Source organism: Emys orbicularis, chromosome 1 (genome assembly GCF_028017835.1).
Source record: "Emys orbicularis isolate rEmyOrb1 chromosome 1, rEmyOrb1.hap1, whole genome shotgun sequence".
NCBI lineage: Eukaryota > Metazoa > Chordata > Testudines > Emydidae > Emys > Emys orbicularis.
In genome coordinates, this window is record NC_088683.1 from 25,112,577 (window position 1) to 25,127,519 (window position 14,943).

Genomic DNA, 14,943 nt, shown 5'->3' on the forward strand with positions numbered 1-14,943 from the left:
TAAACCAAGAATACACACAACCAAAAATGAGTTAATGCTTTAAAATAACTCTAGTTAGACATTTAGAATGAACACTTCTAAGCATATGAATCTGTAAGAAAATATGGAAAACTAGCAACAGTTTCAGAGGTGTTCTCGTCTTGGACAAAGTAGTACGGTAGTTACAAACAATGTTCCAACAATTGTAGAAAGTAATATTTCTAAATTTGTTGTGATTACATTTCTTAGGTGACCAAAATGCTCAGGACAACCATCTAAGAACTTATTTACAAAATAAAAGCTTATTTCAGTTTCAAATGTATAAAAATCAGTTTTGGCACTACCCATAAGGCAATGCACAATATACCCCTAACATAGTAAATAATACAATGAAAGGTAAAATTAACTGAAAAGAAATTCTATGCAATATTATTTAAAGGGACACTGTCAATTTAAAAAAAATCACACAAGTGTACACCATTAAAAGTCAACATTAGCAAATAATTACCTCATACGGAGATCAGAGATAGTGAAGATTTTCTTTATATTTGCAACAGAAAATATCTGTACTATCTTTAATATCACTGTGCATGGCTTTTTGGTAGTGTCTGATGTTTTCATGACTATCAATTTGTAGAACTAGTTTTCTTACCTACAATTAATAGCAACACATTAGGAGCCTGATTCTAAATCCATGGAATGAAAAGAAAACAAGTCTTCTTGTTCTCAAGTTTTGCCACTGGCTTTTACAAGAGCAAGCAGAGTTTTGTCACTCACAGGAGAAAGAAGATAAATAGACAAAATACATTTTAAAAATTTAATCTCTGTTATTGATCCTAATAATTTCTTTTTACATTTCCATCAGCTTGGCAATGAAAATTAACTAATCCAGTTTCAGTTTCTCGGTGTTGTAATGTTTGGGCTGAAAAGATTGCAAGCAAAAGTTTATTTGTAATCAATTGTTTCCACTGGAATTCTAATAAATCAAAGAAAACTTTCATTAGCCTTGAAATTTTTAAGAGCTTTTTCAAAACCTAAAGGTTAGGGACAAACTTGAATTCACAGTGTCCCTTTAAAGCTGAACAAGCATAAGATTATTTTAGACTACCAAGAAGCCTGTAACACTTGGTTATGCAAACAAAACCTAATAAGTCAGCATGCATATTTAAGACAAAACAAAAATTAAATTGTATAAGATGTTCAAATAATCTAAAGGCAAAAAATAAAAAATAAAAAAAATTTACCCTCCTTAAGAGCATTCTCATAAAACGTGAAAACTTTGGAACACAAATCAAGTTATTAAACTATTCTGTTCAAAGTTCATACAAATAACATTCCTACAATTACAAGCATACATACAATCAAGATACTTTTCATTGTTACCTAATATTTAATTACTTAAATTTACAAGACAAACATAAATAAAGCTGTTAAAACAGGCAAGTACAGTACTGGTCTGTTATTCAGCACAAATTGTTTTGTACTTCTTTCTTCTTGAAACCCCATCAGGTTAGGAGTTTGTGAAGTCATTCTTCAAATCTAAAAATAAAGATCAAGAGAATTAGATTCCTATGTACATGTACAAATGCTTTATATTACCCAGACACATACAAAATGATGAAAAGTTCTATTTCCCATTCTGGTCAAGGAACACAATTACCATTGAATGCAAAGCCTTAGAAGAGGCCACAGTCTTTTAGATTATTTTTTATGATGACGTCAGTTACAGCATCAAAAACAAACTGCACGTTCTTGGTATCTGTGGCACATGTGAAGTGAGTATAGATTTCCTTTGTGTCCTTTCTCTTGTTCAGATCTTCAAATTGACACTGGATGTATGCAGCTGCCTCTTCATAAGTGTTGGATCCTGAAGGAAGGGAAAAAGTTGATCAATAAACACTAAATTTCAGACTAAGGGCTTGTCTACACTTACCGGGCGTTCGACATGCGACGACTGATGCATTGGCGGTTGATTTAGTGGGTCTAGTGAAGACCCGCTAAATTGACCGTCGATCGCTCTTCCGTCGACTCCTGTACTCCACCTGAACGAGAAGCGTAAGGGGAGTCAATGGGAAAGCGTCTCCAGTCAACATCACATAGTGTGGACCCTGCGGTAAGTAGATCTAAATACGTCGACTTCAGCTATGTTATTCGCGTAGCTGAAGTTGCGTAACTTAGATCGATCTCCCCCTGTAGTGTAGACAAGGCTTAAGCAGCAATGAATACTATACACTTTGAAGGAAGCCATGAACTATTTTTTTTTTTATAAGCTTTTTTTTTTTTATATATATAAACTGCTGGACAGTTTCTTTAAAAAATGGAAGAATTGTATGCAGTTTTAAGTAACCTCACAACTACTGTTTTAAGTATAAAACTTGCTGGTGGTAAAACATACTGGATTATTAATGCTTTAAGTTTTATATATCTATCTATATCTCTATATCTATCTACCTATATCTATATCTATATCTATAGATATATATATATATATATAGAAGGCTATGGACTCAATCCAACTCCCACTTACTTGGAAGTTTTACCCTTGACTTCAATGGGAGGTCGATCAGGTTATTAAAGAGCTATAACTGCTCTGCAAATAGAAATGATGTTTTGTTTCCATGGAATTGTTTGTTCATGTTTTCAGATTAAACACTAAGGAAAATAAATACTGAGGGAAGCAAAGCAAAACAAAACTAAAAAAACCTTCCCCCATTCCATCTATTTTTGTTTACACTCACTTTTCTTTTTCATGGAGCTTTCTTCCATCTCCACCTGCCTAAATTTGTATTTGGCCTATTCCCTCTTTTCTCCCAGTTTTAATTACATTTTTTCAAGTAAGTATTCTCTGCACAACAGAATGATAGAATTTCATATAATTATATAAATCTACCAATAGGTAGTAGAAATCTAAAAACAGACCACTGCAGAATTACATCATCTTCTCTTCCTAAAGAATTCTTGCATACCATGTTTTTCCTTCCAATGTGTTTAAAAGAATCTAAATGCCCTAAACCTCTTTAGGAGAAAATCCTACGATTTGGAGCAAAATGGAGTACAGGAAGAGCCTAAGCAGAATAAATTGGAAAGGATCTCACCACGAAGAACGTTTAAACACTTTAAATACTGAACAATGAACCAAATATTTGTGTGGATTCTCCCCCAGTGTTTCCAAACATTCCATGTATTTGAAAAGATGTTTGACATCAGCTTTCAATAAACCATGAATGTAACAATACTTTTGATTACAGTTAAATATTTTAAATTCTTGTTTAATGTTAGTAATTGTTCAACTATGTCCTCAAACCATCATCTTACAATACATCTATGTTGGAAAGACTATCAGAGTTGCCATTTTGTAAGCGGTTACAAGTTTGGGACAGTTTTCTCCCCTTATATGTACAGTTTTTCGTATCTTTGAGCTTCAGTTAACTATATTTTGGAATATGTTTAGACCTGGTTGTGATTTTTCAGGCTGTCAATGCTCGCAGCCCAGAGATAGTGAGTACTGGTCTAACAGGAGCATTCCTGCTCTACAATGAGCAGTTATAAGGCTAAATTCTCTTAGCCTTACTCATATTCATTGTTCTATTGACTCAGCTGGGACTACTCATGTAAGTAAGGAGAGCAGGATTTGGCACATACTTTAAAGTGACTAAAAGTGGCATAGTGAAGTTTCATGTTTTTGTTACTCAACTTCCATATGAAATTGGCTCAGTTTACAACTAAAAAACGATCTCCCCTAACTGCTAGCTACAGACGCAACTTTGATTCCAGATTAAACTGTTTCTTACTGGTTCATGCATCATAAAACCAGTAATAAGATTCCAAAACTGAAGTGACTTGACTTCCCACGTAAGTAGCAGAATACCTGCATATTCAGGGTAGCAAATAGTGAGGGGACTCCTTTTGATTTTTTCTTCAAAGAGATCCTTCTTGTTTAGGAAAAGAATAATAGAAGTGTCTGTAAACCATTTATTGTTGCAGATGCTGTCAAACAATTTCATGCTTTCATGCATCCGATTCTGCAATTGAAAAGAAGATACTTCAGCCTACCCTCCATTATCCTTTTCAATAGTAATGAAATCAGGAAACATATACCTGTTTGATATAGTGAAACTCTTCTAATCGAGTAATAAAATCTCCTGTAAAAGTCTTTTTGTATATTGAATCCCAGAACCCTACCCTAATGCTGTATGAAACAGAGAACAAAATAATCAAAGCACAATTTCCTATAATAATTGTGGCGGCGTTCAGGTGAGTAAATTATTTATTTTTTCATTTACTTATGACTATAGTTTTGAATATTGAATGTCTAACAATTGCAGAGTTTAGTGTCACTCTTCCGTATATAACTGAAAATGTCATAAAGAAAAAGAATTCCAGGGAAGCCAGTGACCTTTAAGTGGAAATTGATTACTGTATAACTCCTCTTAAAGAAGTTAAAAAAAATCAAATATGGCAGCCCTGCCAGATAGTCAAGTACTCCAGTGTTACCAGGAGATCAAATGAAAAAGTGCTTTACTCACAAACATTTTCCAGTCATGCATATAGCCTCTGCCATGCTTTTAACTGTTTACACCAGTAGATTACCACCCACCCAGGACACAATTTGCCTAGGCTTGACTTGAAGGCTACTTCCTTACCCCCCAAATTACAGTCTACAGGAGAGTCAGCACCACAGAAGTACTTTACTTATTAAGCCAGCTAGAGAGCAACACAGATTAGGATCACTCTTTTCAGCTCCATGAATAAAGAGTGGTGCTAGTTTGTGTCTGTTTTCGCTAGGGGAGTCTGATCCTGAAAGAAGAGAAAAGAAGAGTTGCTGGAAAGAAAAACCAAAGAAACGAAGACATAGCTAGAGGAGACCAGCAAATGCAGGGAAAATTATCAGAGAAAGAGACATATAGAAAGGAAGATTGAAGGACTGGAAACTAGGTAAAAAAAAGAAAGAAAACACAGGGAAAAGACAAAGCGATGGTCTAAATAAGCCATATGGTTTTCCACTAAAAATTGTCTGAATCACCAAAATTTGTCTTATTAACCCCCTACTATGCAATTTAAAACAAGTGTTCACCTCTGTTACCTAATTTAAAAATAGAATGTCTTTCATGGAAAAGAGCTACCTGTAAACAAAAGTATTCAGTAAGAATTTCTTTCTAGATATTTTCTTATGCCAGTGATATTCAAAGAGATGGCATTTTCTTCACCAGACACACACTTTTCATAAAGGGTTTAACTTCTTTCAAGATCATTTAATTTTTATTTCATTTCCTCTTCTCCCCCTTCCTTCAAGATTAGTTTACTTGCCATTTCCTCATCTTCTGCTAGGACCAAGTCATAATCACTGAGCGCTACACAAAAGATTATTGCTGTAACTCCCTCAAAGCAATGAATCCACTTCTTCCGCTCTGATCTCTGGCCTCCCACATCAAACATTCTGCAAAACAGAAAAATAAAATAGTGTTAAAATTCCAGCCTTCTGAATACTATACATAAAATTAAAGAGCAGACTGTACTAGTCTGATCACACAATTTTATGGCGAAAGGGCATTAAAGTTTTAGAGTAATAGCCTAGTGTTGAAAATTAATTTTAATAAAGCCTTAAAAATCTCTTCAATACAATAATTTGCATTACTTTCTAGCAAAAATTACTTTGAAACTAAAGCAAAAAGAATGCCCTGCAGAAGTAAACGTGGTCTGTACTACACAGTTTCTCTGCAACTGTTTATGGCTGCAAGATGTCAAAACACTGCAAAATATGCACCTGGATTTAGTTTTATTATACATGTACTTGAATGAAGAGCGTGTCAACTTATTTGGCTTAGTGAAAAAAATGCGATCACTAAAAATACAATAGACCATGAAAAAATGTGTTTTCTTAGACAAATACTCTCTGAGCTAGGGTGCAAAATCCTGTACATTCAGGAGCACAGAGTAATTATGTGTTTCACTGCTTTGGGGGGGAAGTTTTATAAAAACACTTGGAGAATACTCTGAAAATTGAGTAAAAGTTACATTTCCGGTTTTTATTTTCACTGTTTCAACATTTCTAAATCCAAGTCACACAGTTTATCACTCAAACTATAATTTTTCTAACTTTCAGCTTTTCAAATTCAGCCTAGAAATCAAGTTGGATTTTGACTCGTGCACAGACATACAGCTGGGGTTTGGCAAACACGTCAGTTGCTAGTGTTTAAAACAGAAAAATCCAGTTCTCTTTCCTATAGCTGATCGGGTTGATCTTTAAAGAACTCTAATATATAAGCTGAGGTAAGCATTTCAGTACCCAAGAGATGTTCGAGATGTTTTAGTCAGCGTGGATTCCTCTGTTGGTGGGCATGCACCTTTATGAGTGGGAGATCTGAGTTTTTGAATAGCACTGTTCTTTGAGATCATGCATCAAGGCCTGGGGCCTCCTGATACCACTGTACAAGGCATAAAGGGCAAAGTGGCCACAACTCTCCCTCAGTTTCCTCACAATTCAAAGCTTGTGTTAGCTGAGGACTCCTAAAAGCAATCTGAAGTTGCAGCTCAGGCTGGATCTTGGGCTCTGAAGCCTAGAGTGGAGTGGACTTCAAAGCCCAAGCTGCAACTTCAAAGCGCTATCTACATAGCTATTTTTAGACCACTAGTGCAAGCCCCACTACCTAAGTCTATTGACCTAGCATGGAAGGCTCTGGATGTCGTGGGCTGTGTAAACATGCTCTAAAGCAGAGGTTCTCAACCTTTTTCTTTCTGAGCCCCCCCGCAACATGCTATAAAAACTCCATGGCCCACCTGTGCCACGATATCTGGTTTTCTGCATATAAAAGCCAGGGCCAGCATTGGGGGGTAGCAAGCAGGGCAATTGCCTGGGGTGCCATGCCACAGGGGCCCCCACAAAGCTACATTGCTCAGGCTTCAGCCCCAGGTGGCGGGGCTCTGGGACCTGGGCTTCAGCCCGATGCGGTGGGGCTTCGGCTTTTTGCCCTGGGCCCCAGCGAGTCTAATGCTGGTCCTTCTTGGAGGCCCCCAACAAACCTGCTCGTGGCCCCCAAGGGGGTCCTGGTCCCATGGTTAAGAACCACTGCTCTAAAGGCCCTGAAAGTATTCAACACTGCAATTTAAATATTCATCATTACAATTTAATCTTTACTTTGGAAATTGTCTTTGCCATGTTTGATATACATGGAGTTATTTGCACCAAAACAAAGCTTCACAATCAAGTTTGTTGAGAAATTATAAAAGACCTATCGAAAACTGCATAGAAAGAAAATTGCTTTGCTGTATTTCTGCAAAATTAAAATTTAAGGTTTTAAACAGATACGATAAATAAAATCCAAAAAGAACCAGCTTAACTTCTGAGATACAGCTTATCAAAAGTGGATAAAAAACTTGCTGCTACTATTTTAGATTTATTCAGTGCTCAGAAGCATGTTAGGTGCTTTACAGACAACGAAGAAATGTTGCCCTACCTCAGAGAACCTTTTTTTAAAATGTAGACATGACAAAACCAGGAGGGATGGAAGGATAAAGTGAACGATAAGCTAGAAGTCTACAATGTTATGTGGTTATTTAAATTATTTATGAACCCTGATATATTAAAATATGTCTCTCTTCAAAACTTGTCCCTGTCCATTTGCATCTAAAAAAATTCTGCTCAGAAGCAAGTTATTTTTACTGATTCCTCACGTCTATAAATCCACTACTGCTTGTTTAACCCCCCCCCCCAAAAAAATCCTAATGACTTCCCGCACTCCTTTTTAACTACTACAGTTTAACCCTTGTGATGTTCTGCCCACAAACTCTAAATTTTATGGAGTTCTAGCCTTTTTTTAAAAAGGAAGCAATCAGGCAACCAATTAGGCACAGCCTAGCTGGATGACACATTTACATCCAAAGTAAAGGTCAAGAAGAGAAAAAACAAGTTAAAAAAAATCTACAAAAAGTATGAATAAGTAATCTAACAAGATGTCAGAAATTTGAAAGCCAGATCTTCACCTTCCTGAGGAACAAACAGAACTGTTAACTAGGGGTCAATAACTCACAATTTGTACTACTGTCACTCCCAGGGGTTTCAAATTCCCTGGCTTTGCTAATCAGTTTGCAGATCACTCTACACCTGAGGCTAGATCAGGGGTCAGCAACCTTTCAGAAGTCGTATGCCGAGTATTCATTCATTCACTCTAATTTAACGTTTCACACGCCAGTAATACATTTTAACGTTTTTAGAAGGTTTCTTTCTATAAGTCTATAATATATAACTAAACTGTTGTTGTATGTAAAGTAAATAAGGTTTTTAAAATGTTTAAGAAGCTTCATTTAAAATTAAATTAAAATGCAGAGCCTCCCAGATCAGTGACCAGGACCCGGGTAGTGTGAGTGCCACTGAAAAACAGCTTGCTTGCCACCTTTGGCACGTGTGCCATAAGTTGCCTACCCCTGGGCTAGATATTCAATAGTGTGGCTTTTTTAATTTTACCACTGGAAAAGTAAATTTCACACAGAATTCGGGAGACAGAGGGGAGAGGATTCATTTCCATCTGCCGCAACAGCTACATTTTTTCATGACTGAACAAAAACAATTCAATATACTTAAACCTGTACTTCTAAAGTACAGAAATGAAATAAATTTCCAATGTAGTAACGTCTTAAAACTTGGATTTGTCAAATCATACCATGCATTTCTATCAATATAAATACTGAAGGGTTTTTTTTAAAGTGGGAACAGACACAACGGTTTAGATATTTAGAACAGAAGTGCAGCTAGTGTACAAGAATCACAATTATCTAGTAAATATATTTTTGTAACAAATGCTACTCTATAGTGAATCAATACTACTAAGTTTGTTGCTCTTCTCATTACAAGCCAATTCAGTGTACATAAAGCAAGAAAAACACTTATCTCCAGTTCCAAAACAACTTATAAGCTTTAAAGCAGACTGAAAGAACTGATCTATGATTTCTTTTTCAAAGTCCAAAAATGGAAACTAAATAGAACATACTATTTTAAGAGGAAAGTCAACTTAAAAACAAAACCCCCACACTTCTGCCAACATATTGTATTTACTATTGCTTCAATTAACACCTAAGATCACATGGCAGATTTATTTATTTCATTACACTTTATTGTGTGCCTTTGACAGTAGTCTAGTCAGTTTGTTTCCTCTGCAGAGTCAGGTAGCTAGTCATATTTCCCCCTTATTTGTGTGAGCTTTTCATATAGCAACAGAGGAGAGAAACACTTTAAAAAAAAAAAGTGTGACTGTAAAACCACAAGAGTTTACAGGCTGGAATTAGGAGCACGGTTAGTAATCTACTTGTAAAACAAAATCTAAACTATTTTAAAAATGTAAGTTAAAATTGATCTAAGAACTCTACCACAGACTTTAAATGAAAAGTTACAATGCTTTGGTAAGCCATCCAATTAATAAGATTTGCATGTGACCTTAGCAAAGTCACAATCATCCAGACCAATTAAAAATTGATGTTCAAGGTCTATTTCTACCTTCAGATACACGTAGAATAACTTCACTGAATTCAATGGAAATTGCAATCATTTATCCAAGGACAAAATTGTTAGTGATAAGTCACTAATAAACAGCATCCTCATTTTCAAAAGACTGGCTGGCCTAGCAAGGATTTAAAAAATGTTTGTTAGGTATTAAGTTAAAGTGCAGCTGGACTCCATTCTTTTAAAAATATTTTTTACTAACACATCAAGAGTGAATAAGAGCCCAATTCTGGTCGTCAAAACTGTAATTCTGGATTTGACCATTTCTTTCCCCCCACATTTACACTGGAAGGAAGCCACATATTCCTACTAAGGTATGTTTGTATGTCAGCAAGGAGTGAGGCAGATGGAGCAGCCAAAGTGCCTATTTATTTGTATTACCATAGGAGCCTTAGAGCAGCAAAAGCAGCCAGTTTCTTCAAAGAGCAGCAGAAGCTTCACGAGACCTGGGGTTGGGAAGAGTGAAAGGCGGGGCGGGGGGGGGGGGGGGGTAAGGTATATTTGGCTCTTCCCTCAATCCACCTAAAGCATATGGGAGGGAAAAGGAAAGAAGGGAAAGAGAAACACATCAAACACCTCAAAGCCAGGTGAGAAACATTGAAGGGGCATCTGTGTCCCCTCATAAGAACAGATTCATTAAAGCAAAGAAGTGATGATTTTAACCATCTAATCTGACCAAGCCAAGAATTTCATCCAGAAATTCCTCCACGTCAATACCCAGTGTTTGAGCTGAAGTATATTATTTTACAAAGACATCTAGTTTTGACTTAAGACTTCAGGTGATGGAGAAGCCACAACCCTTGATAAGCTGTTCCAATTGTTAAGTACCCAAACTTAAAAATGTGTGGTTTATCTATAGCCTGAATTAATCTATTTTAGGTTTCTTAGGCAGCCTCTGGTCTTCTCTGCTAGAATAAAGAGCCCTTTACAGGTACTAACAAGTGATCAAGTCACCTCTTAACCTTCCCTTTGATAAATTAAATAGATTGAGCTTCCTAAATCTTTCACTGAATGGTGAGTTTTCCACACCTTGACTCATTTTTGCAGCTCTCTTCTGAACCCTTTCCAATTTTTCAATATCCTTTTTAAAGTGTGGACACCAGAACTGGACACACATTCCAATAATGATTTCACCAATGCTGTTTAGAGGTAATACTACCTCTCTATTCCTGCTCAATGTTTCCCAGCTTATACAACCAGGTACCCACCACAGCCCTTAAACACTCTTCGGAATCACTGCTTTTGAGGATACAGTTTGCCATGGGGTAAGATTCAGGCTCTGGTCTGGCACGCCGTCCTCGGGCATACCCTCAAAAGGTCTGCTTAGAACCCGTCAATTGTTTCACAGGCCCAGACGTAGAGGCTGCGGAGGTGTGCGGCACATGCTTCCTCCTGAAGCCCTTGTTCCTCTGCCGGCCGAAGTCCTGCCTCTGCTGGTATTGCAGCAGGTAAAATCGGCCATAGGTTGGGACTTGTACTGTTTGCGCATTGGGACTGAGGTTGTGAAGGCCCAACGACTTTAGAGTGGCCCTTTTTTAAGGTTGTGAAGCCAAGCGTCAGTTTGTTTGGAAAAGAGGGAATTCCCCTCAAATGGAAGGTCCTGAATTGTTTGTTGGACCTCGTGGGGCAGTCCAGAGATCTTAAGCCAAGAGCTCCATCTCATGACCATCTTTGTGGACATAGTTCTAGCTGCCGCATCCAAGGCCTCCTTATGGGATGCTTTGACCACAGCCTTACTCTCCTCTATAAGGGCCACGAATTCAGATAAGAGTTCCTTAAATGTTATCATCACTGACCAGGAATTAAAATCACAGCAGCCTATGCCCTGGTGGTTTGATATCCTCAGCAGGAGGCCCTCTGTGGAATATTCCTTCCTGCCCAATAAACCCCGTTTCCCGGCCTCTTTCAGTTTGGGTGATGGGCCTTGCTGCCCTCGTCTCTCTCGTTCATTCGCAGCAGCAATGACTAGGAAACCTGGAGGGGGATGGGTGTATAGATACTCATACCCCTTGGGGGGTAAAAAGTACTTTCTTTCCACCTGCTTTGCTGTGAGCTGGAGGGATGCGGGGGGTGGCCACAGAGCCCTCATAAATTGCAAGATGGCCTCATTCAAGGACAGGGCCACTTTTGCCGATCCTGAAAGTGCTAATATGTACACCAGGGCAGGGGCTGACTCTGCGATCTCCTCTAACTGTATCCCCAGGTTCTGGGCTACATGACGCAGAAGTTCTTGGTGAGCCTTTTAATCATCTTGAGTGGGTGCTATGGTCATCCCCACCACTGCCTTATCGGGGGAAGACGACAATGAGGCTTGGACTGACACCAGGCCTTGCATGTCCTTTCTTGTTGGTGGGTCCTCCACAGGGGTATCCTGTGCTTCAGCCACCTCGGCACCCAGAACCAAACCCCTTTCTGAGGGGAATAGTGGGGGAGCTCTCACTTTTGAGGGCGCTGAGTGGGATCACCCTGCGTGAGAACCTTGGAATGGTTGAACCGTCCAAGGGGTCCACATCGGCCACAGGAGTGGCATTTGCCATAGGTCAGTGGCCAGGCTGATGGGATGAGCCCTTGTGCCACGGCTGTGGAATGCCCATGGTCAACTCGATGTCTGCTCCCTCCTGACCGAGGAAGTACTCGTTGCCAAATTGGGCTGCCGCTATGATGAGGGGCGAAGTGCTGCCTCCATGAGAAGGATTTTGAGTCTGTTTTCTCTCTCCTCCTTTGTCCTGGGCTTAAAGTTTTTACAAATCCAGCACCATTCCTGAATATGACATTCTCTCAGCTTTCATGCAGGTCACTAACTGGCATGGGCTTGTGGCACGCCACGCATTGTTTGAAGCCATGGGACCGAGGCATGCTCCAGTGTCCCAGGAGGACTAGTCCTGCAGGGCAGGAACCTACTAAGGGCTTGTCTACACTGGCAATTAAAAACGCTGCAACTCTCTCACTCAGGGGTGTGAAAGAACACCCCCGAGTGCAGCACGTTGCAGCGCTATAAAGCGCCAGTGTAAACAGTGCCCCAAGCGCTGGAAGCCAAGCTCTCAGCACTGGGAGCTATGCCCCTTGTGGAGGTGGTTTTTTTAGAGCGCTGGGAGAGCTCTCTCACAGTGCTGCACCGCGACCACACAAGGCACGTTAAAGCATTGCCAGTGTAGGCTATTCCTAAGTACCCTAAGCGATCTAACTACTTGTTAATTTATTCTAATCCTAACTATTTACATGCCATTTAAAATCTATTTACAGGATAAAGAAAACCACTCAGGAGAATCACTTGCAAAGCAAGAGACAAACAGCTTTCCAGCAACCGTCACAGGCGGTAAGAAGGAACTGAAGGGGTGACAGGATGTCACATACCTATATACTGCAGTATGAAGGTGCCACTGCAGGGGGCACCAGAGTCAAGCCGACGGATACCACTAGGGGAAAAACTTCTGGTGACGGTGCATGCACACCTACATTGGAATAGACATGATCAAGCACTCAAAGAACTCCAGTTACTATACATTTCTTCTTTGAGTGCTGGTCCCTATGGGTATTTGCTGTGGGTGACTTCCTGTGATGCTTCCCAGGGAACCCAGGGTTGTGAGTCACCTTGCTACCACCTGCCCTTAGTGTGAGGAAACCCTGTCTGTGCCTGCCAGAGTCAGTTCCCCAACTGCACTGATCTAGGCAACACGCACTCCTCTCTAGATCTACGCAGAAACTACTCTCTCTCTCTACAGGTTAGCCAAAGGCACACACCAACCCCCAAACATCTCCCCAGAGAGTGTCCAGCCCATTCCATTGGACACTCAATATTCACAGATCCGCTGCTTCCAAAGAAACAGTATTTCCCCCAGCTTACAGTTGCACCTCAGATCATCTCTGTGCTTAACCTTTAGATATATTTACAGAAAAATCAAATAAAAGTTTATTTAACAAAGAATAGCGATTCAAGTGATAGCAAATAGAAATACTGGAAACCTGGTTATATACAAAATAAAATAATTATCTCTAGGCTCTAAAATGTACATTAACAAAATAGTCTCATGTCTAGCATAGTGCTTAGCAGCGCTTTACCAGATACCTCTTTTCATGAGGCACAACACTGTCAGCTTGATGGGGTCTAAATTAGCTGTTACCACTCAAGAAACAGATCCTGGAGTCATTGTGGATAGTTCTCTGAAAACATCCACTCAATATGCAGTGGCAGTCAAAAAAGTGAACGGAATGTTGGGAATCATTAAGAAAGGGATAGAAATAAGAAAATATATTGCTTCTATATAAATCCATGGTATGCCCATATCTTAAACACTGTATGCAGATGTGGTCGCCCAAAAAAAAAGATGTATTGGAATTGGAAAAGGTTCAGAAAAGGACGACAAAAATGGGGTATGGAACGGCTTCCATATGAGGAGAGATTAATAAGACTGGGACTTTTCAGCTTGAAAAAGAGACGACTAAGGGGGGATATGACAGAGGTTTATAAAATCATGACTGTGTGGAGAAAGTAAATAAGGAAGTGTTATTTACGCTGTCTCATAACACAAGAACTAGGGGTCACCAAGTGAAATTAATAGGCAGCAGGTTTAAAACAATCAAAAGGAAGTATTTTTCTTTCATGCAACGCACAGTCAACCTGTGGAACTCCTTGCAAGAGGATGTTGTGAAGGCCAGGACTATAATAGGGTTCAAAAAAGAACTAGATAAATTCATGGAGGATAGGTCCATCAGTGGCTATTAGCCAGAATGGGCAGGGATAGTGTCCCTAGCATCTGTTAGCCAGAAACTGGGAATGGGAGACAGTGGATGGATCACTTGATGATTACCTGTTCTGTTCACTCCCTCTGGGGCACCTGGCATTGGACACTGTTGGAAGACGGAACACTGGGCTAGATGGACCTTTGGTCTGACCCAGTATGGCTGTTCTTATGTTAGCTTGCCTCCTCAGTGAAGGATCCATCCTTAGAGGTTTTTAAGGCCCGGCTTGACAAAGCCCTGGTTGGGATGATTTAGTTGGGGGTGGTCCTGCTTTGAGCAGGAGGTTGGACTAGATGACCTCCTGAGGTCTCTTCCAATCCTAATCTTTTATAATTCTATGATCCAGAGTGTCTCCTGGTACCTCTAGATACAAGTATCAAGACAATCATTTATCCTTATTCATAAACAGGACATCCCCTGCTTACTGTTTCTTCTTGGCTTTCCTCTTATGATTTCGCAATCTCTTGATTAGCACCAGGCTCAATATGCAAACAGGCATACGCTGTGAGGCAGACAATACCTAATACACATATGACCAGACAGGGAGATAAGCATCTGTTACCACCTGTCTGAAAAAAAGCGTTACTAACCTTTCTGGAACTACTGTTCTTCGAGATGTGTTGCACTTGTCCATTCCACATTAGGTGTGTGCGTGCTGTGAAGTCACCAGAAATTTTTCCCTCAGTGATCCCCACTGAGTTGACTCTAGCTCCCTCTGGTGTTGCGTGCTC

The 14,943-nt window shown here is 39.4% G+C and overlaps 1 protein-coding gene across 1 annotated transcript in view; it reads right to left on the minus strand.

Moving 5' to 3' along the window:
- Positions 1-1,359: 1,359 nt before the first annotated feature.
- The window catches only part of GNAI1 (G protein subunit alpha i1), a 67,537-nt gene continuing 53,953 nt past the window's right edge, over positions 1,360-14,943 (minus strand). Inside the window, exons 6-9 of the mRNA XM_065422845.1 lie at positions 5,287-5,416; positions 3,848-4,001; positions 1,640-1,846; positions 1,360-1,518 (exon numbers count right to left, since the gene is read on the minus strand). Of these exons, the coding sequence (XP_065278917.1) occupies positions 1,656-1,846; positions 3,848-4,001; positions 5,287-5,416 (475 nt within the window). The 3' untranslated portion in view covers positions 1,360-1,518; positions 1,640-1,655. The remainder of the gene's footprint in view (positions 1,519-1,639; positions 1,847-3,847; positions 4,002-5,286; positions 5,417-14,943) is intronic.